General features: G+C 38.6%; 1 protein-coding gene across 3 annotated transcripts in view; it reads right to left on the bottom strand.

The window, feature by feature from the left end:
- Positions 1 to 26,726, bottom strand: part of Smn (survival motor neuron) — a 136,767-nt gene that overhangs the window by 57,005 nt on the left and 53,036 nt on the right. For all 3 annotated transcript variants that reach the window (XM_067136914.2, XM_067136915.2, XM_067136913.2), the window contains exons 3-4: positions 21,313 to 21,424; positions 1,501 to 1,610 (exon numbers count right to left, since the gene is read on the bottom strand). In XM_067136914.2, the coding sequence (XP_066993015.1) occupies positions 1,501 to 1,610; positions 21,313 to 21,424 (222 nt within the window). The remainder of the gene's footprint in view (positions 1 to 1,500; positions 1,611 to 21,312; positions 21,425 to 26,726) is intronic.

Raw genomic sequence — 26,726 nt, 5'->3', positions numbered from 1 at the left:
CAGCACAGTACTCACAACAATGAATGAAAGAAACATTACACCCAATGGGGTGATTACAGTAAGTCTTCAATATTTCCCCTTCTACTTCCATCTTCACATAACAAGAGAAGTCCATGGGAGTTAAATAAGCTGAGCGACGAGGCCATTTAACTGGCCCACCATGGCCTACCCATCTCTCTGGATAATGATTATTTAAGTGCTGCATGACACGGAGAGTGAAATGAAGTGGTGGGCAATGATAACACAGCCACATTCGCTGCTGAACACCCAGAGAAATATCTTCCAATAGTCCCGGCAGTGATTCTACTGAGAAACGGCAGCTTTCCTCGCCATTCAGGTGAAGAGGAAGGACATGCAGTCCAAACAAATAGTCACCAACAATGCCGGTCCAAATACTGACACTAAACCAATGAATAATGTGTGCACTACTGTCACATGAGGAGATTCTTCTGCTTTCCTTCAACCAGTCGCCTGCCAATGGTCACGAAGGTTCACCGATGAGGTTGGCGGCGATTAGAGTGCTAAATGCCATAAATCAGGGTGTACCGAAACAGAGCCATTCTCACCAATTTATACTGCAAACCTAGTAACTAATATGGACAAAAAATTGTATACTGCATACTGGGGCTGGGAAGTGACTGCACTAATAGAACTAGAAACTTGTGCACTTGTAGTGAGCATTATTTCTGTCTCCATCTATCATGCACCCTACTTCCCCTTCCTTCCTCTGAAGCACAGCAGTGGGCAGTAATGTACGCTCTGGCAGAGCAAATAGGGTGAGTTCGACAATTTGAATCACGCGGCTGAAAGTAACAAAATAACGTAATTTTCTCAAAAAGAAAAATTTTCTCTGATTGTGCCATCATTCTTTACATAACACGAAGATCATGCCGAATTTTTTAGTCGGCATATTTAACATACACCCTCTTTCTATTGCGCAATTTGTCAGGCTGAATAGCTCAGACGGTAGAGCGCTGGCCTTCTGAGCCCAACTTGGCAGGTAAATCCTGCCTCAGTCCGGTGGTATTTGAAGGTGCTCAAATACGTGAGGGTAGATTTACTGCGAGACAAATATCTGACACCTCAGCGTCTCCAAAACGGCAAAAGATGTTAGTGGGACATAAAAACCAATAACATCATTATTATTGTGAGATCATCTACTCAAAGGTCACTCTTTACCCCCAAGTAGCTGTCAATGCAGGCATTAGCCATGCCTGTTCTAATGATTTCCATTAATTTTATTGGTAACATATATTTGGATTCCTGATTCTACTCATCTTCTGCTCACTCTCAGTGCAACTATCAAGTAGATCACACCATCAATTTTTTCATTGTAACCAGTCTACTGTTATTATACACATTATTTTAAATAGTATAAATTTTTGTTCTCGAAGTGACCAGAAAACATCACAAATTTTGCATAAAGACCACATACAAGTTAATATATATACCAATCAAATTTCAAAGCTACCAACATACTTGCAGAGAATAGCAACTGACCTCATCATTTTGCTCTTCAACCGATGCTTGAGCCATTTGTCTTGCACGTGCTGCATCCCCAGCAGAAGGTAACAGATTTTTTAATGGAACTACTTCGTTATTATTATAGCCTGTATTAAAAAGAAAATAATTAGGCATTCAAATAAAATTACAATAACAAAGCATCAACCAAATACAGGTAACTCTTGGCAACCCAGCCTTCAATTATCTGACCATCAAAAAGTCCAGTTCTTTCATTCTTTCTTTATTCCTTTAGATTGTCTTTACTCACACATACGTAATTTGTATGAGCGAAAGTAAGGTTAATTCCAAACAATAAATAGAGTACTGTACTTTTAAAGTTTTTAACCATCTCAGGACATCAGTTACCTTATCGATCTTATGTACAATACAATGCACACAAACATTGTACTAAAGTGGCATTGTGATTCCACATCAATAATGTGTTAAATCTTTTTTACAATGCCATTCTAATAAGCAGTGTTGCAACTCCACACCTTCAGTACAATGTGTTGCATAATTTGAATTCCTACTTCCTAGTTGAGTTTTAGAAGTGTAGGAAAGTAGAAGAGTGGCTGTCGCAAGTTCATGAATTCAGTCATGGCATCTAAAAGAAATATGAGATTTTAGACTAGTTCTCACACGGAAAGCCATAGCTGCTGAGTACAAAATAGAAAATTTATGATATGAATATGAAAGAAGATAAAATTTGACAGTATGACAGCCAAATGGACAGTGAGCTAGAAAATCAAAAGGTTCTGCAAAAGAGCACAAATGAGGAACTTGATGCAGTCCTTTACAGATGGTTCATACAGCAAACCAGTAAAGGTCTACCAACTGAACTGTTAGAAAGGACATGGCATCCGGCAGTTAACAGTTACAGGGGAAAGCCGCTAGGAAACAAAAATGATAACCAAGTTTAAAATATAGTTGGAGGTAATGGTAGAAGGTTTAACATCTGCTGCTGTGTACAACACTGACAAAAAGGTCTTTTTGTTTCCAAATTGCTCCCTTCAAAGACTCTTGCTGCCAAGAACGGAAAGGAAGCTTGTGGATATTAGCAACATGTCACATTAATGCCATGTTGTAACATAGATGGAAATCATAAACTTCCACTGATAGCCATTGGAAAAGTGCAAAAGCCACAGTGTTTTCAATATAGCAAAATTATTACACTACCAGTAAGACTATAGTGCTCAAAAAAAGAAAGAAAAAACTTGAATGGAAAGTGAAATTTCCTCAAAGCGGTTCCACAATAAATTTGTACCAGTTAGTGACTCAACAAAATAGAAATTTCCATTCAACACTATCCTTCTTATTGATAATGCTCCCAGTCATCCCTCAGACTTGTGTCAGAAATCAGGTGAAATATGAGTTGTGAGCTTTCTTTCTTCCCAACCAATGTGATAGCCCCAATTCAGCCTTTCAGGGCATATCGGAATCAATTACGTGCCGCTAGTCACATGGGCTTCTTGCCTCCTTATTGGATGAATGAGAAAGTGATTCCACAGAGACTGAAACTAAAGGCATGGAAAGCTATCAACATATGTGATGATGTTTTCCAAGCACCAGACGCAAAGGAACAACCATATGTAAGTGCTAGAAGAAAGGGTGGCCTATGATTGACACCTACAGTATTTAAGTTGGCACTGAGTGACAATGATGAACCAATCAATTCAGACTCATCAATGCCAGATGATGTGTGCACTGATATCTTACACAAAATTCGGGAAGGAGTAGACGATGACGACGAAGACATATCTAAATAGTAACGAGCAAAATTGTGAAACGAAGAGAGTTTAACTCATTGGCATACCTTGCCAGGCAGCCACGCGTGCAGTGACCATTCATACACAGATGCCTGGCAGGCGGTCTACTGATAGGTAAGCTTTCCGCAACTAGTTCAATACTTCTGTCCATAGATGGCATGACTTGCAGTATGCCATATGAATGCTGAGAATCATAGACTGCATCACGCAGCAGGCAATCGCTATCCAAGTAGGGTGATTACCTGTTTGACAATCAGCAGAAATGGCTGGCCTTAGTAAACATTGGGCAGTGATGTAGTTTTAGAAAGTTATACAATTTTATTTACTAGCAATGAGAGTTACAGCAGCGAACAAAAAACTTCACACGAGAGTGATGATGTGTTTTGAAGGTGACGAGGATACTGAAGACCATCCTGCCTACAAAAAAACAAAACAAAGGAAGATGGCTGGGAATGGAGTAAAACAGGTGATAAACCTTCCAAATACGGTTTTATATGAAATTCTAGAATACAGTACATTCCATCATAAATGGGACCCTCCCTCCACATCCCTCTCCTCTAGACATTTCTCAACACGTGGTTCATAACTCTTTATAGGATGAGATAGCTACTGAAAGAAACAGTTTCGCTGATCACTTAATTTACAGCAAAAAATCCCAACTCACTCTGTATGAATTCACTGGGCACATTTCACAAGGTTTATAACTCCAAATCAGGCCGTGACTGTGTTGAAAGCAAGACTAGCAAGAAAAGTGCAATGAGATACAAGTGTGAAAAGTATTTGGTGGCTTTGCATTTCCCGGAGTGTTATAGGGTGTTTCACACACCATTAACAGCTTTCAGATTGTTCTTTTGGGTGCTGTACTTAATAAAAAAAAATGGTATGATTAAAATTCAGTATGTTGAGGATTACATGTATAAATCTTAGTAGTGTAAAACTGTATCTTATGCATGAAAATAAGGTATACATCCACATGCTCAGTACATTAAAAACAGTATGCCAATGGGTTAACAGATGATATCAAAAAAGTGTGCAGGAAGAAAATGATGGAGGTAATAAGGACAACACCATAGAAGCAGAGACCAGGAAAATTCCACACACAGATGGCACCAAAGCTACAGATTTATTCCTGCAGTACGTATTGCAGCGATCGGACACATGCAGTACTGACATGTTGCTAGAGAAGAGACTCCATGACAAAGTATGCCATTGCTATGTGTCCTCAATAAAACAAAGTTGTTGTTGTATTTTTTTTTTTTTTTTTTTTTTTTTTTTTTTACAATTTGCTTCATGTCCCACTGACACAAATAGGTCTTATGTTGATGATGGGATAGGAAAGGGCAAGGAGTGGGAAGGAAGCGGCCATGGCCTTAATTAAGGTATAGCCCCAGCATTTGCCTGGTGTAAAAATGGGAAACCACTCACGGAAAACCATCTTCAGGGCTGCCGACAGTTGGATTCTATCCCACTATCTCCCAAATGCAGGCTCACAGCTGCACGACCCTAACTGCAATGCCACTTGCTTGGTAAAATAAAGAAAAATCACTGAGGTTTTCAAAATGTCCACACAGGGTAAAACGTTTTTAAGATTTGATATGTATGTAGAGTAGTATTGTTTTGTGTATATTTTGTGTGTTTTTAGTGCAATTGTAATGTTAAATATATTGATTCTGTAATCCGTGTGCTTTTAGCAGATTTGTAGCAGAAATCCCTCAGTAATCCAGTACTTTTACTACTCTAACACCTTTCTGTGCAAAGAATGGCTGGATTAACAAGAATTTAGGTTATATACATGTTTATTATTCAAAAGAAGATGACTAGAACAAATTTTGAAGAATAACTGACAAAATTTTACACTATTAATTTTAATTTAAAGTTAAAAAACTTCATAACTGATCCGTATTGAACTGAGAATCACAATGCAATAAAATTATTTAGATTCAGAAAATTTGGAGACAAACCACATTATATCCCTCCTACCTTATTTTCTATTGGAGATTACCACACGCACCCACATTAATATCTTAATACCAGATATATTTTATCTGATATCAAAATACCACACTAATACTGTCAATATCTATTTGGGTCTTAGATTGGCTTTATTTATTTATTTATTTATTTATTTATTTATTTATTTATTTATTTTGCATGGCAAAATAGGACACACTGGATATTTAAATAGCCTTAATTATTGTGACCATATTTGGCAAGAGATTTCAGATTAAGATATTTTCCCCAGACTTAGGACAAAATGATCAATTTATTTGGAAGTGTTTTTTTTTTTTTTTAATTTTTTTATTGTATGGATTCTTCCCTCATCTGAATATGCACGTCCCATCACAGTTTTAGACATTGACATGGGACTGAAGGCCCTCAAACCTTGTAAGTCGCCTGGTTTTGATGGTATCCATCCAGAATTCCTGCTTCATTTGGGAGGATATGCTAGGAAATGGTTGGCAGAGTTTTTCACTGACTGGCCAACTTCCTATTGACATTCAAGAAGGTGAAGATAATTTCTATTCTGAAACCTGGCAAACCCAGCAACAAGATAGAAAGCTATCGACCCATCGCCCTTCTTAGCTGCTGCTACAAACTTTTTGAAATGTTGATGTATAACAGAATAAGTGGCCTGGTATATTCCAGGTGAATAAGCAGGCTTCAGACCAGGGCATAGCTGCTGTAACCAAGTATTGTCTCTTACATCCTTCATAGAGGCAGGATATCAAATGAAGCTGAAAACATCTGTAGCATTTGTTGATCTTACTGCTGCCTTTGACACTGTATGGAGGTAAGGACTTATCTACAAATTTCTTCGTATCATACCATGCAGAACGATGGCTCAACAGGTTAACAACATGTTAAGTGATCGGAAGTTCCAAGTAATCACTGGAAGCAAGATAAGCAAGGAGAGGAAGCTAAACAACAGATTGCCTCAAGGATCAGTTCTCTCACCATTATTGTTCAACTTATATCTCTTTGACCTTCCTGACACTTCATCCAGAAAATTCTGCTATGCCAACGACTTGGCTCTAGCCGTACAAGATCAGGTAACGGAGACGACTGAAGAGATTCTGACCAAAGACCTGTCTTTACTGGAAAACTACTACAAAATCTAAAGACTTCAACCCAGTGTGAGTAAAACAGAAGTGTCTTGCTTCCATTTAAGTAATTGTTTGGCGAACGTGAAACTGAATGTTAGTTTCCGAGGCAGAATTTGTCATAATTGGAACCCAAAATATCTTAATAATAATAATGCTATTTGCTTTACGTCCCACTAACTACTTTTTCGGTCTTTGGAGACGCCGAGGTGCCGGAATCTAGTCCCGCAGGAGTTCTTTTACGTGCCAGTAAATCTTCCGACACAAGGCTGATGTATTTGAGCACCTTCAAATACCACCGGACTGAGCCAGGATCGAACCTGCCAAGTTGGGATCAGAAGGCCAGCGCCTCAACCGTCTGAGCCACTCAGCCCGGCCAAAATATCTTGGTGTCATCTTGGACCGTACACTATCCTTTAAACAACACCTCCTGAACTTAGCACAAAAGTTGAAGTCTCGAAACAACATCCTCCATAAACTGCGTGGAACTACCTGGGGATCTTCAGCCTTGGGTTTGGTGTATTCAAGTGCTGAGTATTGTGCACCTGTTTGGTTGAACTGTTATCATACAAGGCTTGTTGACACTCAGCTTAATACCTCACAATGCGCATCATTTCTGGCCTAATCACATCTACTCCAATTCATTGGCTTCCATTGCTAACTGGTATAATGCCACCTGATCTATGCCGATCTAATATCCTTATGAAGGAATTCCACAAGATCTCCAGAAATCCTAGTCTACCAGTGCAGAGTGACCTACCACTCTTGAATCTTAATAGACTAAAATCATGCCATCCAACTGTGCGTGATGCTGCTTACATAGATGCTAAGGATTTTAAATCTCTTGACGAGTGGAAAGGTTGATGGGAAGCAGCAACAGATGTGCATCTGCATACCTTCTTCCAAGCGCGTCCCACCTACCACGCGTGACCTGGACTACCCTGAATAGAATCAAAACAGGACATGGCCGATGCAGAGTCGCTCTCCATAAGTGGAAAAAGGTACCTAATCCAGACTGTGACTGTGGAGCGCCACACCAAACTATTCATCATATCGTCAAGGTATGCAAGATTCGAGCCTATCACGGTGATGAAGCTGACATCCTGCTGGTAACTCGAGATGCTGTATGCCGGATTGAAGAATTAGATATTGAACTTTGAAGCACAAATTACTTTGTTTCTCATCTGTAAATATATATATTACTGACATTGTCTGTATAAGCCATACACTAAATAATCTTTTAAAATACACTTACTAGCATGAAAAAAGGCAACATTTCAATTCCTTAAAAGCACTGATATTTATTTTCCCTTTTATGACACTAATCTATCATTTTATGATAAAATATTGTGATACGAACCCCTTAAGGTATCTGACAATGAAAAACAATGATTTCTTATACACAATTTGATTGAATAAAGTCACAGATATGGAAGTAACACCTATGAATTTATACTTCAAGCAAATTTTCAGGAAGCTCATGAAGGTAATTAATCACAGTTTTGGTTTTCTCCACTTCACGCTTTACCTCATGGACTTCTTTTCTCATCCTCAGAAGCGTGTATTCCCTCCTCTTGTACCAATCATGCCATCTAACCTTCCAGGCACGCTCTTGATTATTGCATGATATAATTTCATGAGTCTGTATTGACAACGAATTCCTGTATTAAGTGAAACTATGAAAATAGTCCATATTTTCCCAAGTCTGGGGAAAATTCCTAAATCCTTCTTAACAACAGCTGTACCTGCAGCAATCCAGCAATCTACAATCCTCATTTAGCTTCGTTAGCACGCACACCCACACAGCGATACTAGCAGGGGAATGAGTACTTATTCTCTTACCTCAACCAAATTTAAAAGTTTCTTTTCAAATTTGATATACGTAATTACTTCACAATTTCTCATTTTAGACTTCTCCTCCTAGTCATCTTTCAACTTCATACATTCTTCAAGTTCACTGGTGTCTTTTATTTTTTCAAGTTTTCAAGAACATTCACAACTTCAATCTGAGAGGAGTTCCCCTAGCTATAGGTGGTGGTGGTTGATTATTGTTTTAAGAGGAAGTAAAACTGGGCAACCATCCTCTATTAACACTAATCAGAGAGAAAAAAATGCAAGGGGTCCGACACTTCGAGAAATGAAGGTATCGGCCAATAGAAGACAAGGGCTACGAAGGGCATGAAAATGAAAGACTCCCTAGGATTTGCAAACCTAATACCATCCGGGTTGGAAAAGAACAAGAGTTACCAAAGGAGGTCGGACAGGAAGGATGAAAGTGAGGAGCCTGGCACAAATGGAAACAATGCCAGGGCCATATGGTCATCAACCCATGCTCTCAAAGTTAACAGCCGTTCAGGCCCCTTTTACTCACCTCTTACGACAGGCAGGATATCCCGTGGATGTTATTCTACCACCCCCACCCACAAGGGGACCCTAGCTATAGAAAATGTAAGAAACAAAACACCAAAATGCCAAAAGAGCATACTATTTTAGTAATATATGTCAAACAATGTCTAATTAATTCTAAGGACGCAATGCATTTAATGAAAAACTGGCCAATTTTAACTGTGATTTCAACTAAGCATTTCTACTACATTTTATTTTAAACCCCTACACATTACCTCCAAAATCAACTCTAATGTTTTCTTGGGACTGTTAATCTAAATACAATTAGATCTCCAACAAATCATTGTATGTTTAATCATCAATAGTGTTCTTTGAATACAATATAGGGTATTCATGTTTTTAATTTATAACTTTTTAATGTGTAACTTTACTTTGAAAATTTGTACCTAGTCTTTTTATAGCTGAAGATGTCACATATGGGGAAAACGCGCGCGATTAGGAATATATTTCTTTTACAACAATATACTGATTGGCATTGAAAGGCCGGACTCCTTTCAAAGTTTCATTTTTTTTGTTGGTAATTTTGCTTTACATTGCCCCGACACAGACAAGTTTTATGGCGACGATAGGATAGGAGTAGAAAGGAAGCAGCCATGGCCTTAATTATTAAGGAACAGCCCTAGCATTTACCTGGTGTGAAAATGGGAAACCACAGAAAAACCATCTTCAGGGCTGCCAACAGTCGAGTTCGAACCTCACTTAATACAAGGATACTCCTGATTTACATTGCATTCATGAGAAATTATTTCCCTTTCTCCCAGTAGGGCTTTCCATATGGTCTCTAGGGTGTCTGGATAGTGCTGACAAACCCTTCTCCCCAGCAGGTTCCATAATGTCCAATAGGGTTAAAATTAGGGTTTCAAGCAGGCCAAAGCAAGACATGAATCTTCACTTCATCCAAGAACTGTTGCACACATCTAGCAACATGTGGGCATTCATTGTCCTGCATTAGTGTGAAACATTCACCAATAAATGGAACAAAAGGCACATGCTCCAAAAGGATTTCCTCGACGTACCGATATGCTGTAACGCTCTCATGCTTCACAAAGATCAAATCCATCCTTGCAGTCATACTGATTCCTGCCCGCACCATTAGAGAGCCACCTTGAAAAGAACATCCTGGGTGAGAATGTGAAAAGTTAATATCTTTCCCCGCGCCTTCAACAGCACTTGCTCCCAGTGTTGTACTGTCCAATTGCGATGTTCCCTTGCAAAATGCAGTCAAGCTGCACGATGCTCTTTGTCGAGTTCTGGGCTTTAACAGGTCTTCAGGACTGAAGACTGGGTTCTTCCAGTTTTTTTTTGGACAATTCTCTCACTAACATTAACCCCTTGAAGTTGGTGGAGTCGATTTCTTGCTTCAACGATGGCAGTGGGACAGTTGCAAAAAACTTACAGCCATAAGAAGTGATCATCTCTTGCCGATCTTGTTTTTCTCGAGCCTGAATCTCATCTCCTTGAATATCCTCTCGTTTCCCTGTACCTCCTTACAATTCTAGAAATCGTGGGAGGTATAGTTCTCAACACTTCTGCAATGTAATGTATACTGCTACCATCTTCAGCATTTAACAGCATGTCTATTCCAGAAAACTGATTATGATAATGATAGAAACATTTTACAAACATGTGTGATTGAAAAGTTTACAACAGAACATAACAAGTGCTTGAAGAGCAGCAAAATATTGTTGCCTTACATCCAGTGATGTGTTAACCAGGTACGACAACAACACTTCTCACAAAACAAAGCCAACAAACCTCCCCCATCTAAAATTATATGATGAAGGGCTAAACTTCGATGAAATACATAAAGTACCAGTAATTATACATAATTCTTCTTCAGCATTTGTTATGTGTTACATTTTTTGTGCCAGTGAGTGTATTTTAACAAATTCTGTCTGTAAACCCAGAGGCTGGTTGGATCATCAAATGTAACCACTGAAGGCAAAGTGGTCATATGAAAAACCACAAAACCCAATGATGGCACCATAATTAGGTTTACTACGCGAAGTGAGAAGTGAGGTAATTTGTCATTGCTGTTGCAGGACAACTGATGTAATGAATAACACTTATCACAACATCCAGACATGTTGATTCTATACAAACATAAAATACATACATATTCATTTGAGGTTGTTATGCCTCTTAGTGTTTAGTCTATAACCCTTTGTGAATTCTCCATTTGCAACTAGATCTGTGGCCTTTTTTAGTTCCACACTTATACCTTCAATCATTAGGCACCGAATATAACCATCCTTGCTTTGGTCTCCCTCTGCTTCTCTTACCTATCATGGCTGATTCCATTACATTTTCCTACACCTCTTTTCACGCTCCAAGACATTAGTTTACAATTGTTCAGCACTATCAGCCATTAAGATCAAGTCACCAGCATACAGGGTGTGCACAAAAACTCTATATTAAATTAAACTCAAAATGACATAATATAAAAGTTCATTCATTATTTATTTATTTCCATTTACATCTTAGGAATGTAAAATATCCGTAAGTTTCCCTCCATGGTCTCTGCACAGCTGAATATGCCACCATGTCTTGATGCTCATATTAAGCAACATCCTTGGGGTCACTGTCTGGAAAGCTTCACACACCACATTTTTCAGATCATCAATTCCAACATACCGCTGCTTCCTCACCGGTTCCTTGATGTAACCCCTGAGTGCATTATCGGGTGTTGTTAGATCAAGATCAGGGCTCCTTGGTGGCCATGGAAAAGAAGCTGGATCATTGTCCGATCCTCAACTGATCCAGCGATTCCCAGGACTGCATTCAGACGTCGAACAGCCACTGTGAAGTGAGCCAGCGCCCCATCGTGTTGAAACCAAACAATGTCTACAATTCCTGCATTTTGCAGCTGTGGGATGAGCCAGCCATTAATCATCTGGAGGTAACTGTTCTGATTAACAGAATGATTACAAAAAATGGGCCAAACAGATGCGTTTTGGTAATTCCGGCCCACATCATGACATGAGGTGGGTTTCGCTCAATTTCTTGAAAAAAATGTGTATTTTCTTTTCCCCAAAAGTAAACATTGCGACTACGGGAGCTGCGATAAAATACAAATTCTTCAATGAACATGACTTCTGCCTTCTGAGCCAATGTTTGGAATTGTGTTGAAGCATCCGACCACAAACATCAACATGTCTCTCCAAATCATCCGATAATTCACTGACACTCAATGGACGCACCTCATTTTAAGATCCACTTTGATGTGTTTCCTCGTGGCTGATTCTGGTATCCTCAACTCTTACTGGAGATTATTCGATAGATTTTTCCACGTCAGCACAAAGTTCAAGTCTAGTGGACGGTCTTCCACTTCTCAGCGCGTCGCAAACACTGCCTGTTCCAAATTCTTTCTTTTCACACGCTAACAACGTCTTCTTTGTCGGTGTTGCTTTCACAAACTGCGCAACGAATTCGGGCCTCACATTTTTAATTGATTTGCCACTAATTTTATGCTCATGAATCCACACAGCGGCCAACAAACGTTCCTCAATCATACAGTCACTTGTGTCAGCCATTCTTTCAATATCTTGGCACCAACTGCTGTCAACAATCGGAGTTGATAACAATGGATATCTGACAATAGAAATAAATAATGAGTACGGGTTAGGGGTATATGGACTCTGTGCGCACTCTGTAGACCTAACTGCTCACTAGATTTCCACTCAACTGAATTCCTTCTTGTCATTTTGTTCCTGTCAGTAAATGATCCACGTAAACTACAAACAATAGATGTGAAAGATTACAGCCTAGTCTAACTCCTACAACTACTTTGAATGAAGAACTACTCCCTATTCATTCCAGCCTGACTGTCAAAATAAATGCCTTTGACTATCTATAATAACCTACTCCTGATCCTATAATCCCTTACCACAGTCAACTTTATCAATATAAATGACTGACTATCTGTAATAACCAGTGGTGTTGATTCAGGGGATGCTCGTACACTGAGTGTTCCTGTTGTTTTCTTGTATCTAAATGTTTTTTTCCTGCACACGTTTTATAATAGTTATGACACAGGGAAGTTCATTTCTACAGCCACTTAGTAGTGCTTCTTCGTAGATCGTAGTGCTGGCCAGGAGTAATTACCTCAACTAGCAAACACAAGTTTGGCAAGCCAATCTGTATGTTCGAAAGCAGCGGTTTACGCTCCGATGACCCAACCTGCCTACCCCTCTCACTTCTTCGGGCCTCTCACATGCCTGCTGACTATACGCTAGCATTTACGATATGAGTAGACTGGCTGGATTCTGACTTTGGAGTGCTGTGTGCTATTTTGTTAGCGTTTCTGCATGTTTGAATCTTCGTGAAGTGTAGTATAGTGAATGTTATTTATATCATAACAATGATTAACATACCTAAAACATCTTACTGTCAAACCCTCTATCAAATTATACTTACGAAGAACGATATGAATCAAAACCAAACCTACCTACTTCAAAATTAAGTTTGATTTTTGTACAATCCTTGTCCTGTTTCTCTATGGGGTCAGGTATGAGGTGAGATGAATCTGTCGTGGCGGGTTTTTGTGACTGGATGCCCTTCCTGATGTCAACCTCATCAGAGGAGTTAACGAGATGAAATGAATGACGTGATATATGATAGTAGGAAGGGTGAGGTGAAACCCGGTGCTGGCACATAGCCTACTCCTGTTGAATAGCACCAAGGAGTCTGCTCAAGGCTTAATGTCTCCATCCAACAGATGGACAAATCACCATCAACAGTGTCATATATACTCACTCTAGATGAGCACTATGGAGAGGTTTGGAATTTAATCCAAGCATTTGGCAATCAGGCATGGTACATTAATAAATACCATTATTACTAAAGAAATACATACATGCATACATACTTTCCTACATTACGACTATGAATGACGATTAAGAGATATGAATTTCATAGTGTTCCGTAGTGAAGTGAGTTCACTATTAAGTTAAAAGAAGATATAAAATGGTTCAATCTTTCAATACTATTAAAATAAGAATTGTAAGTTTACATTCCTATTTAATTAAAATTGTACCGGTTTCAACCAGTATTCTTGGTCATCATCAGCCGATTTTATTTATCTGTGCATTGTTTTACACTTACTCCTGATCGATTTTATTTATCTGTGCATTGTTTTACACTTACCTGTGATTGGCTGATGATGACCAAGAATACTGGTCGAAACCGGTACCAATTTTAATTAAATAGGAATGTAAACTTACATCTCTTATTTTAATAGTACTGAAAGGTTGAACCATTTTATATCTTCTTTTAATTTTGAATAACGAATCACATAATAGGGCCTAATATTACAACTTTTAAATTTACTTGCTCAGAATGAATAGGTTATACGAGACCATTAACAGTCTGCATTAACATTCAAAGGTCCATAACTTCTGTAGTTAAGGACAAAATTAAGTCGGAAATTTAAGAATGTTATTTTGAATCAATCCAAGCCAACGAGACCTTGACATGTCAAGCACAATGTTCTGGTACTGTGTTCAAGATAGGATTGAAGAAAGATTCATAGGTTTTTACGATGTCTGAAGTGATAAATGTGGTGCAGGATTGACAGGTATCATTCGTGTGGTTTTGGAAAAGTGGAATACATACCTGCCAACTTTTGAAAAGGACTATCAGTAAAACTCACGTGCGACAAAAAATCTAATGATTTTCGACATACCCCGGCTTCACAACTAAGTATTTTTATTTTCCACCTTGTCGATACATTTGTTGCTTATGGTAACTTATTGGTTAAAAGTGGTAGATGTTTCGTATATTATTAACATCTTCAGCCACATAACACTGCTTAGATGAAAAATTCATATATTGGCAAAGTATCAATGCTTTGAGAGAAAGTGTCCTTAAAAATAGCATAAGAAGATTAAATGACAACAATAAAACCAAAATACTAATGAGAAAATATATAAATTCTTATTAAAATTGAAAGCGGTTGTCAAGGGAACACTTGTACAATAGTCCGTAGAGAATATGTCCTGATGAATATTCTTTTCTTAAAAAGTTCATGTTAAAAAAGCCAATTTATAAATTAAAAATTATACATTTTTTAGTAATTGTCGAAATGAAGAAATCTAGATTTCATAATGTGGCTCTTATTACTGTTGGAGATGATAATATCACTAATTACTAGTTGTCAATTCTTTTTAAATCTGCTTTCCTCTCGAACAGTATCTCTTCTTGTCTTTTTTATGGTCTTGTGTCTGGTGTAGTAGTAATGCGTTCTTTCTTGTTCACGTACTTCAGGAGGTGGAGGAGCAGGGTATGCTGGTGTATCATTAACTTCCTTGTTGTTACCTTCTGCTTTGAAGGGGGCGGAACACGTCGTAGGGCTATCTGGAAGTGGAGAGATTCCAATTCTTTTTTCATAATCTTTTTCAAGTATTTTCAAATACATCAGAATTTGATCATATAACGGGTTCTTATACTCTATAGCCTCATTAAGGTTTTCATTTTTCTTTACAAGTTGGTCTAGATGAATGTACAGATCTTCATACACTACGTGTTCAAAAGTATCCGGACATCTGGCTGAACATGACGTACAAGTTCGTGACGCACTCCATCGGTAACGCTGGAATTCAATATTGTGTTGGCCCACCCTTAGCCTTTATGACAGCTTCCACTCTCGCAGGCATACATTCAATCAGGTGCTGGAAGGTTGCTTGGCGAATGGCAGCCCATTCTTCACGGAGTGCTGGCCTGAGGAGAGGTAGCGATGTAGGTCGGCGAGGCCTGGCACGAAGTCGGGGTTGCAAAACATCCCAAAGGTGTTCTATAGGATTCAGGTCGGGACTCTGTGAACGCCAGTCCATTACAAGATGTTACTGTCGTGTAACCACTCCGCCACAGGCCGTGCATTATGAACAGGTGCTCGATCGTGTTGAAAGATGCAATCACCATCCCCGAAGTGCTCTTCAACAGTGGGAAGCAAGAAGGTGCTTAAAACATCAATGTAGGCCTTTGCTGTGATAGTGCCACGCAAAACAACAAGGGGTGCAAGCTCCCTCCATGAAAAGCACGACCACACCATAACACCACCACTTCCATATTTTAATTGTTGGCACTACACACGTTGGCAGAAGACGTTCACCGAGCATTTGCCATACCCACACCCTGACATCGGATTGCCACATTGTGTACCGTGATTCGTCACTCCACACAATGTTTTTCCACTGTTAAATCATCCAATATTTACGCTCCTTACACCAAGCGAGGCATCGTCTGGCATTGGCCTGCGTGATGTGTGGCTTATGGGCAGCCGCTCGACCATGAAATCCAAGTTTTCTCACCTCCCGCCGAACTGTCATAGTACTTGGAGTGGATCCTGATGCAGTTTGGAATTCCTGTGTGATGGTCTGGATAGATGCCTGCCTAGTACACTTGACGACCCTCTTCAACATCAATGTAGGCCTCTGCTGTGATAGTCAACAGACGAGGTCGGCCAGTACGCTTTCGTGCTGTACGTGTCCCTTCACGTTTCCACTTCACTTTCACATCAGAAACAGTGGACCTAGGGATGTTTAGGAGTATGGAAATCTTGCGTACAGACTTCTGACACAAGTGACACCCAATCACTTGACCACGTTCGAAGTCCATGAGTTCCGTGGAGCGCTCCATTCTGCTCTCTCACGATGTCTAATACTACTGAGGTCGCTGATATGGAGTACCTGGCAGTAGGTGGCAGCATAATGCACCTACGATGAAAAACGTATGTTTTTGGGGGTGTGCACATACTTTTGATCACATAGTGTGTGTGTTCATTAAGCTGCCCTTTTTTAATTTTTTTAATGATGGTGAGGTCTTGTTCTATGTTGGTAAATTTATGACCTGTGGTAGTCATGTGTGTTCCCATAGCTGATGATTATGTTTTTCAGCATTCACATGTTCCAAATATCTTACTTTAAAATTGCAGCAGGATTGTCCTATGTATGTATTCTTGCACTCAAAACATGTAAGTTTATATATTCCCGAATCAAAACAATTATCTTTTTCAGAGAGATTTACTGTATCATGGTTGAAAATCATGTATCATGGAACTTCATACACGCCCGGTGTTTCAAGATGGGGTGTTTCTTTGACTGGTCGAAACCGGGATTTTAGCTTCCGGTCTGTGGTGAGAACTGGAATTATATTGTACTTCGTAAGAATGCGCCATATTCTGTCAGTTATACTTGCCGCGCAAGGAAGGAATACTTTTTATCTTTTTACTGTAGTCCTGGTTGGTACTATCCCTGTTAGGCTTCTTGATCTTCACAACTCGTGCTATGTCTCCTGATGTATAGCCGTTTTTCTTCACGGATGTTGTCAGTTCTCTTAATGCACTCGAGCGGTTATCAGCATCTGCAACGTTATTCACCCTAGTTCATAACGTCCGAAGGAGAGCTGCTTTTTGGCAGGAATGGTGATGTGAGGACTTATGAAGGTATCTTTCAGAATGTGTAGGTTTCTTGTACATTGCATGGCCTACTGTACCATCATTCTTCTTTTATACTAACACATCAAGAAAAGGTAATTTACCTTCTTTTTCTACTTCCATTGTGAACTTGATCTTACTGTTAATGAAATTTATGTGCTCCAAAAATTCATTTAATGTTTCCCTTCCATGTGGCCAGTCCGAAAATGTGTCATCCACGTAACGATTGAAGCACTTAGGTTTCAATGGTGCTGTAGTTAATGCAGCAGACTCAAAATGTTCCATAAAAATATTAGCACCCACTGGTGACAGAGGTGAACCCATTGCTGCTCCTTCCGTCTGTTCATAATAATCCCCTTTGTAGTAGAAGTAAGTAGATTTTAAACAAACTGCTGCCAGGTTGAAGTCCTCGGACATGTATTGTCTGATGTAAGCACGTGTTTCTTCGACTGGTATATTAGTAAAAAGTGACGTAACATCAAAGCTTACCAGGATGTCACCTTCGTCCACCCGTAGCTCACGTAACTTCTGCAAGAAGTGTTTCGAATCTTTAACATGTTGTTTTGTCTTCCCTGTTACTGGCTGTACAGTGATGAAATATAGCGGGCTGCACTAACGATTGGTCTTAGTGGGACGTCATTCTTGTGTATTTTGGGGAGGCCATAAATGACTGCAGGTACAGGGTCTGAATTTAGTAAGGTCTTCTGGAAGTGTTGAGCTCTTCACTAGTTGAGTGACTGGCGTATTAATTTTCTTAGTGGAATTCCTTACTTTCTTGTATGTTTCTTCTTCTAGTAGGATGTTCATTTTTGTTTCATAATCAGTTGTTTTCATGATGACTGAAACATTACCCTTGTCAGCCGGAATTACAATTATACTATCGTCTTTGCAAAACATATTAGCTTCTTTAAGTTCACCTTTGGTCAGGTTTTGACGTGGTGGCTTTGCTTTTTTTCAGCACGTAAGATACATCTTGACGAATTTCTTCCACCTTGTTTAACGGTAAATCTCTGATGGCACACACTACGACACAGACAACCTTCTCTATTGGGATTCCTCTTGGCGCCACAGCAAAATTAAAATCTTTCTTTAGCACTGATATTGAGTTCTGGTTTAGTACTTTATCAGACATATTTACTATGACCTTGTTATAATCTAATTCCAGTGGTTTGCGTTGGACCATTTTCTGAAATTTCTTTTCTTGATTTGCTCTACTATACTCTTTTACACATTTGGCCTGCTCATATGTCAAGGCCCAATGTTCAGTATGCAAGTTAATGCTAATCTCCATGAAAAGACAGTGTAATTGTATTGTACTTATTCAAATCCCTCCTAGTTTGTTGAATTTGATATCGCAGCAAATGTCTGCTGGCTTCCGCCAGAATCTTCTTGGCTTCAGTTGTTTGCAAATGATGTTTAATCTTGATTCATGAAGGTATTATGTCACTGTCACGGCATCTCTTCAAGAAGGCTAGTCTGGCGATTGACTTAGATATTTACTTTCTCAATTCACCGAACCTTCAAGTATATATCCTCTCCAGAGAGGTCACTAATTAATAAACGTAAGTTTTCATGTCTCGTTGTATTAGCATACTATTATGAACAAGAGTGGTGATATGGCACTTCCTTGTTGGACACCTCTCTTTGTCTCGAACCATTTTGATCGTACATCGCTTATCTGAACAATGAGCCACAAAAACTTACATTCATTAATCATTAACAACTTAACATATTAACCTTTCTGTTATTACTATATAATACTATATAATAATATATTTTACCCCATGATGTTCACATGGAGAGTATGTCCTCTTCACAATTTGCTTTAATTACTCCTTGAATTTGTTGAGGCATGCTGTTGATGTTGTTTAGAGCCATATGTACCAAATGTTCATCTGAATTCCAATACCATGTGATTCTTTCAACCAATGTTACTTCATTTATGATTCTTTCTTTGCCATTTGACACTTTAACAGCTTCCAGACATTTTCAACAGTGTTTAGATCTGGTGAGTTGACAGACCATTTCAGTAATGGTATTTTATTGCCAGCCAGAAACTTTTTCACAGATTTTGCAGTATGACATAAGGCAGAATCTTACATAAATATTATTTCTTCATTATTTGGATATCAATCCTGCTGCTGAGGGAGGAGTTGTGTTTCAAGCAACTTTTTATATTGCCCTGATTCATCATCCCTTCCACAATGTAGAGGTGTCCAAGTCTCTCAGCACTTATCACTGACCAAATCATCACAGATTGGGGGTGTTTCACACGTATGTACAAAAAAGTCTTCATTATATTTTTCATTAGGCCTGTGTTTCACATACTGTTTCTTGTCAGACAATGCCTCGTAACTTGATTCATCACTGAAGCACACCTGCAAAACCAAATTACAGTACATGCTAGATTTTGCTATAATAAATATATTAATGTGAAAATAGATTCCAGAACTGTTAGGCCTACCCACCTTTCTCCAGTCATCAGCAGTGAAGTTCCTGTACTTTTTGGCCCACTGGAACCTTTGATTCTTCATCCTTTCTGTGAGCTTTGCTGGCCTGCAACTCTTGATGCCAAGATTCTTAAGAGTTTGGTGAACTGTTCTTCTGGATGCTGGAAATACCGCTTCATAACTAACCACATCTTTATTTGTTGCAGATTTGTTTTATTTATTTTTTATTAATTTACCTCTTGGCGAAATTATCTTTTTCCTACCAGAGGAACCTTTTCTCCTAGCATTCAAAATCAAACCCGTCTTCTTTATCCTTCGGATTGACTGTCATGAAACATTGCATTTTGGGGATATTTAACTTACAGTTCTCTTTTGTTAAAAGATGAGTTATTACAGCTTTTTCTTCATCTCTTATGTCTCTGAGCTTGCCCATGTCAATATTCAGAAATTTTACTGAAAAATATTGTCCTACTGTGAGAATTACAAAAACATTACTGTAAACTCAACTCTTGATTTACCACAATCGGATCAACCATGTTGCGGCTTAACCGCAATATCAAACACATTAAAAATTCACGAGTTTTAGGAGTTACAGTAATACAGATATTTCTGAAGACAATGGATTTCTCGGATTTCAGTACAGTGACTGAAGCCGTAAAAACTGTTCCAGTTGGAGAGGAATTTGACGAAGACAATATTAGTCAGTGGTTCGACTGTGACCAGAACGACCAAGGCTACAAAGAGCTAACAGACGAACAGATTGTTGACAAAGTAAAGGGCAGGGAGGGAACGGGAAGTGAAAGTGATGAGGAGAGGGAAAAAGCTGCTCACGCCACACAAGCAAAACAGACAGTTACGCATGTGGCTGCCTTGGCAAATATTGAGTCATTGCTGGAGTACATTGAGACCTAGGATGATACTCTCACCACCGAAAAACTTGTTTTGAGAAACTTGGGAAGTAAAATAAAGAAAAAGTGTTTCTCAGCACAAAAGTAGAAAACCATGACTGATTATTTTCAGCAACAGTAAAGTTAGGTAGTCTGAATATTTTTCTTTACCTTATTAGTTATAATGAAAAGTGCTTTTTATTTTTCTATTTATTAATTGTGCTAAGTGCTAATTTTACTGAAACGTAATGGGTAAGTTAATTAAAAATAATACAGTAGTATCATTTATTATCATTGTAACTGTACTTTCAGTAAGCCTGTTCTATTTTTAACTTTTTGCGGGTTAACCGCGATTTTACTTATTCGGGAAGCCTTAATCCTACATTATTCCAGTTAATCAAGAGTTGAGTGTACTTGAAACTATGCCAATGAACTAAATCACAATAATTTCACCAAAACCAATTTCACAGACCACAATGATATGCTGACACTCAGCTAAATGATACTAAACAATGAACAAAACTTTTTCAGGGAACAGATATGTCTAAGACTACTTTGCTGCATTATTGGCAGTCTTAGAATTGGTTAACAATCAGGATTACATGTTACCGGTTGACAATAAGCGAATGATATATTACAAGTGTTAAATGACCATGAAATTGACAAGAAATATGGAAACTAAAAGCATACTGAATATTTTACATATTTTCTTGGAATCTAGTCAGGAACTGTACATTACATTCATACACCACTGCTGAAATTTCTTACCTACATACTGAATGACACATGTGCCAGCATTAGATTGGATGCTGACTATAGTAGCTTCATAAATCTGACCATCTTCACTGTAAACTGCACGACAGTGACTACCAACACGCCACTAGAAAAAATAAACAGAATATAATTAAGACTGACATCAACTGCTAAAAACATATGCACTAAATCTTTTTCATACAGCTTTTGGAGAAAAAATATGCAGGTATTTTAAAGTATTATAGAATTATTTTGTTTAAAGTTGGCAAGATATCCCTACAAATTATATTGTAGAACTTGAGTTTGAATGTTCTTTACGGTACAGGAACAGCAGTATTTAACACAATGGAGACCGAGCCCAAGTGTGCATCGGGGTGGGGTAACACCACAGACTAACCGTGCCCGAGGCTAACTCGGGCCCGCGTATTTCTTATATTGTCAACACTGCCAGGACGAGAATCGAGCGGAAATTATACATACCACATTAAAGAACTTTTATAACAGCTATACCGTGCATTCATGTCCTCTGTCGTTATTTTTCTCGAACTTCTAGCAGCTTATTTTTGCTCGAGTTCGCTTCTACACTCCTTGCTTCCAGCTGCTCAAGGCGCATGGTTTCAGAGTTTTGTTTACATCGTATGAAGTGTTTAGACTGCGTTTTGTTTCTGCTATCTTGATTGGATCATTGAATGAAAGTGGAATTGTAGAGATTTTAGATGACAGTGGTTCAGAAAAAGAGGTAGACGATTCAGATCTAGACCCTGATTTCAAACTTCATGTTAGTGAAGAAGGTATTTAACCTATTCTATCATATTTCACCCAGGTGTTATTTTGCACTTTGTAGTTGATTTAGCTAATGTTTCATGATCTTCATATGACTGGAGATTCATTTAGAAGGAAGTGACGCAAGCGATGATAATTCAAAGGTAGGGACTGATTCACATTCACCGGGTATTTTTGATGATTTGGATGCACTTACAAAGCCTGTGCAGATAAAGGAAAAGCGTAAAAGGGGAAAGTAACGAGAAAAGAGACATACTGGTGGTATCCAATGTATTCTGTAGCACTTTGTGTCTCTGAATGCTTCAAACTATTCCACACCAAAGCTCATTATGTGTAAGACTTTGTTGTCAGACTTTTTTGTTGTTGCAAAAGGAATACTGTTGGAAAATGTGTAATGTGAAAAGTATTCAATAGATCTTAATGCAACTTTTTAATCTGTAGAATAAACCCTTTTAATTTTTTTATGATATATGCCTGTTACAATATGCAACCCGAGGGCCGGTTCTACCACCTACTGGTAAAGTAGCGCGTAATTTGCCCTCCGCGTAAAAGGATGTTTCCGTCCGACCACTCCCAGGTAGCGCTATCGGCAGCATAAATCGTCGTTACCCGGCGCGTAATTTCTCGGCCACTTCGAGGGCCCGATAAGACTTTACCTGCCGGGCAAGTTCTGAGAGCTGAACATTATTAGCTGTATTTCTGGTGATATGCAACTCAAATTAGCTTAGTATACTGAAAAAAGCAGTATACTGTAACAGTGATCGATATTGTATTGCAGGATTTTGAACATTAATGCTTCCCTTTAGTTGCAACGGTCACACCAGCCTCTCGCATCGGTAGCGCAGGGAACACATTTTATACGTCAAGCTTTCGTAAAGAAACTCTAAAAGGATGTAAAATCAAAATCTATTTGGAAATCATTTCAAATGGGCTTTAATTTTCTACTTTATAGTTTTCGGACACAAGCTATATATTACTGTATGTATCCTACCTACCCCAAGCGTTTTCGTAGCGTAATGGTTAACACGTTCGCTTCGTAATACGAAGTGTGCAGGTTCGAGTCCTTATTATGACGAATCTTTTTTATTTCCATTATTAGCGTTGTGTTAATCTGTATGCCTCTTTTCATATGTTCTTATCACAATATTATGTCTACTAGGAAAATTGCTTTATATGTATGCTACCTATAGTAAGTGATGTTATGATTAATAGCACATAGGACTGTAGCCCAGGTAGCAGATTCCCTATTAGTTGTTTACATAGGCTTGTAAATTATTTCGAAGAAATTGGAAACTATTCCATTCCCGAATTCCTCTTCCTATGAATGGATATTTATCCCGATTAGTTCTTTACATTTACAGTACCTTCCAATTTTATCTTCATAAAGTTAAAAATTAAAATGAAATGCTTTATCAATAAATGGAAGCATCTGGAACTAAACGAGGTCACAGAACTAGTTGCAAATAGAGCATCGCGGAGATACTTAATTCACAGAAGCCTGCAGATAGAATGCTCAAAGGCAATAAGTCCGTAAAGAAGATGTGTGTATATACGTATATGGAAGCGCGTAAAAGAGAGTTAAGAACAACGGCAGGGAATGAAAATACACTTTAAAATGTAAATTAGAAATACGATGAAAACCTGCGTACCTTCTATTACGGAGCGAGCGACTTGACCAGTCTACTACGAAAATACCTTTCAAAAACGCTGCCTTGCATGACAGGTTATAACTGGCGTAAGAAAATGTAATCTCAAGATTTTAATCCCAATTAGGTATTGATATTGAAGATCATAGATTAAAATCACGAAAGCTTGACATGAATCGTTGTCCATAACTCTTAAGACTCCCTTTATTAGGCTTTTTGGTGATAATCAGCAGACGCAAGCACAGGGAAATAAGACAATCGAAATGGGTTTCATACATCTGACGATAGACAGCACCACACTCGAAAGCGAGAAATCGCTGAAAATCAGTCTAGCCAACTTCGTATATCGGTGTCTAGCTCCGGGTACCTACCTAGCGCTTGCGCGAAGGTGGTTGGACGCAAGCCAAAATACCAGCCGATTTACACCTCCAGGTAGTTTACCTCCCAGGCAGCTGCCAGCCACTTTACCAGCAGATGGTAGAACCGGCCCCCACCTACTATTCTCTACAATGTTTTAAAAATCTTCAAAATATGGCGGTCTGCCTGCCAATATGCCACCTTAAGACACGGTCTCCAATGTGTTAACCCCCCTTCAGTAGTTCCGGAAAGGGACGACTGAGTCAGACTGACAAGCTACCGGCCACCCTGCAGGTATGCGACATCTTGTGTTTGGTGTCTCCATGGATTTTATAGAAGGCAAAACTAGGACACTTGTATTCTGGTCGAACCCCAAAGATATTAGTACTTCATCACCAGGTATATAAAAGCAGGCTCTCTCAAAGATTGTTGAGTTGTTGAGCAGTCAGTTACAAGTCATGAGAGGGGAGTTCGGTGCGTGAGTTGATTGTGCAAGTTATCAGTCTTATGAAGAGTCTAACCAAGTGTACAGCAGTCGTGCGTCGTGATAGCCAACGGACATTCATTCAAGCCTAATTGCATAAAGCTGCAGTGCGAAGCCACTGTGGTGTGTGCTCAGTGTAGTGTAAGGTGGAACCTGTCAGTAAAGATTACAGAGGATCACCCATTCGAGGTAAAGACCGCCACCCAAAGACCTGCTGTGAGGAAAGAGACTTTTATAAACAGCCAGTAATAATAATGAAGTGCTGTAATTTAATGTATAAATTTGAGCGAGTGTGTTGCTTGGGTCATTTCCTATAAAATTACTTCAATGAAATAGTCCAAGTTTTATTTTTAACAATATGCAGCAATGCATCAGACTGTTGTGGTCTATTTAGAATAATTTTGCTGATGGCATGTCATCATTCCTTCAGGGTTACATTAAAGTGAAACTGGTACAAATCAATGCACTGAGGTGTTGATATTGCTTGTTAGATTGTAGATAAAAATTACAGCTATTTGAGGTTGCAATGGACAAGTCAAATACACTGATGACCAACTGAATTAGAGACAGTTGCCTGTTTGGTGAAATGGTGCTGTGGTTGACCTGGCAAACCTAGATTTTTTCAACCTTCACATTTAATTTTAATAACATCCACTACAGTTCTAATACTTTCAGAAAATTCAACATTAAGGTAGCTTACAAAAAACGAACAGCAATGAAAGCATTTTTTATAATTCTGGTTCTAAGAACAACCCCAATAAACACATTCATTCTGGTGTCTACAAATTACGATGTTCAGGATGTCGAACAAGTTAGATTGGGCAGGCCACCCGCTACCTTGAGCATGTAAACACGACTAAACACAATAGATTCTCCGCTATGGGTACTCATATGGAAGAATGCCAACACTTTTATAAATATAGACGATGGCCTACAAATTATTAAGATTATGCAAAAGGTTTCCTTACTCAATATAACAGAAGAGCTTTTCATACATTTAGATCGACATTCAAACCTCTCTAGCAACTTGAACAAAATTAATGAATAAACTAACATGTTCTTTAATTCCATTCTCCCATTTATTTCAAAAAGTTATAACACCAGATATATCAATCAAAATAACAGAAGTCAACAAGACTTCGGCCTTCTTAGCCCTCTCTCTCTTTCCCCTTCATGTGTCACAAGATCTTCTGCTTGTCACTCCACACAGCAACAAGCAACCATCTGTGGCAGTCGGCCAGAGAATAGCTCGTAACACTGTCAGACGCAGTGCACGAGCAAAGAGGAAGTAAGTTTATTACTTTATATTTATTAACTTCTTTCCTCCCCTCTTTCTTATAATTACTTTTTGCACATTTATTTTCTCTATCTCCTCCTTTTCTCTCTATTTTTAGATTCCACCTGTCCTTTTATTCTGATCTCTGTGGCTGGCACTCCTCCTCAACGTAATACGTCGACAATACTACTGGGTACGATATTTCTCCTCAACACAGCTCAACTACTTTTCATGTTATAAATGCTATCATGCTAAAGGCCTGAGGGCCACGTTTTACTACGAGGGAGTATTCAATGTAGTTTATCTACCATTTTTAGCAATATCTTGCTCCCATTTAATTTTAATCTTCAGCGAGTGCGAAGATGACATTTTTTCAATTCGTTGTATACCACTTCAGACTTTAAGACACTTATTTATACCAAAAACATTTGGCACTTCTAATGTGTTATAAATTTATTTTAAGTGTTATCTCAAGATCTTCCAGAATGCAGGATTTGTGAACTTTGTTAAACAAGTGTATTAGTACTATATGGTTCCACTACATAACACACACATGTTGTCCCTCTAATGTTCTTGAACTGTTTTTAATTGTTTCATTAGACTAAGTTTTTATCCCTTTTTGGATGCATAGGACTGTTAGTTTTTTTGTACATGTAGGTCATTTTAAGGCTTTTTTCTTATTTGTGCTAATTATTCCCTAAAATTTTCTCATATACAGTATATATTACTGAAGATGGTACCACAGGTACCGAAACTGTTATAACAATATGAAATAAATATTTCTACCTGTATACTGAAGTGCTGATTAGGTGGAGCATCTACAGAATAGGAACATCATTTATATCGATGAAACTTGGGTAGACAATAACCTTACATTTAATAA

Source organism: Anabrus simplex, chromosome 1, assembly GCF_040414725.1.
Source record: "Anabrus simplex isolate iqAnaSimp1 chromosome 1, ASM4041472v1, whole genome shotgun sequence".
Classification (NCBI taxonomy): domain Eukaryota; kingdom Metazoa; phylum Arthropoda; class Insecta; order Orthoptera; family Tettigoniidae; genus Anabrus; species Anabrus simplex.
The sequence above is the reverse complement of the archived record's forward strand: the minus strand, read 5'-3'. Positions and strand labels throughout refer to the sequence as shown.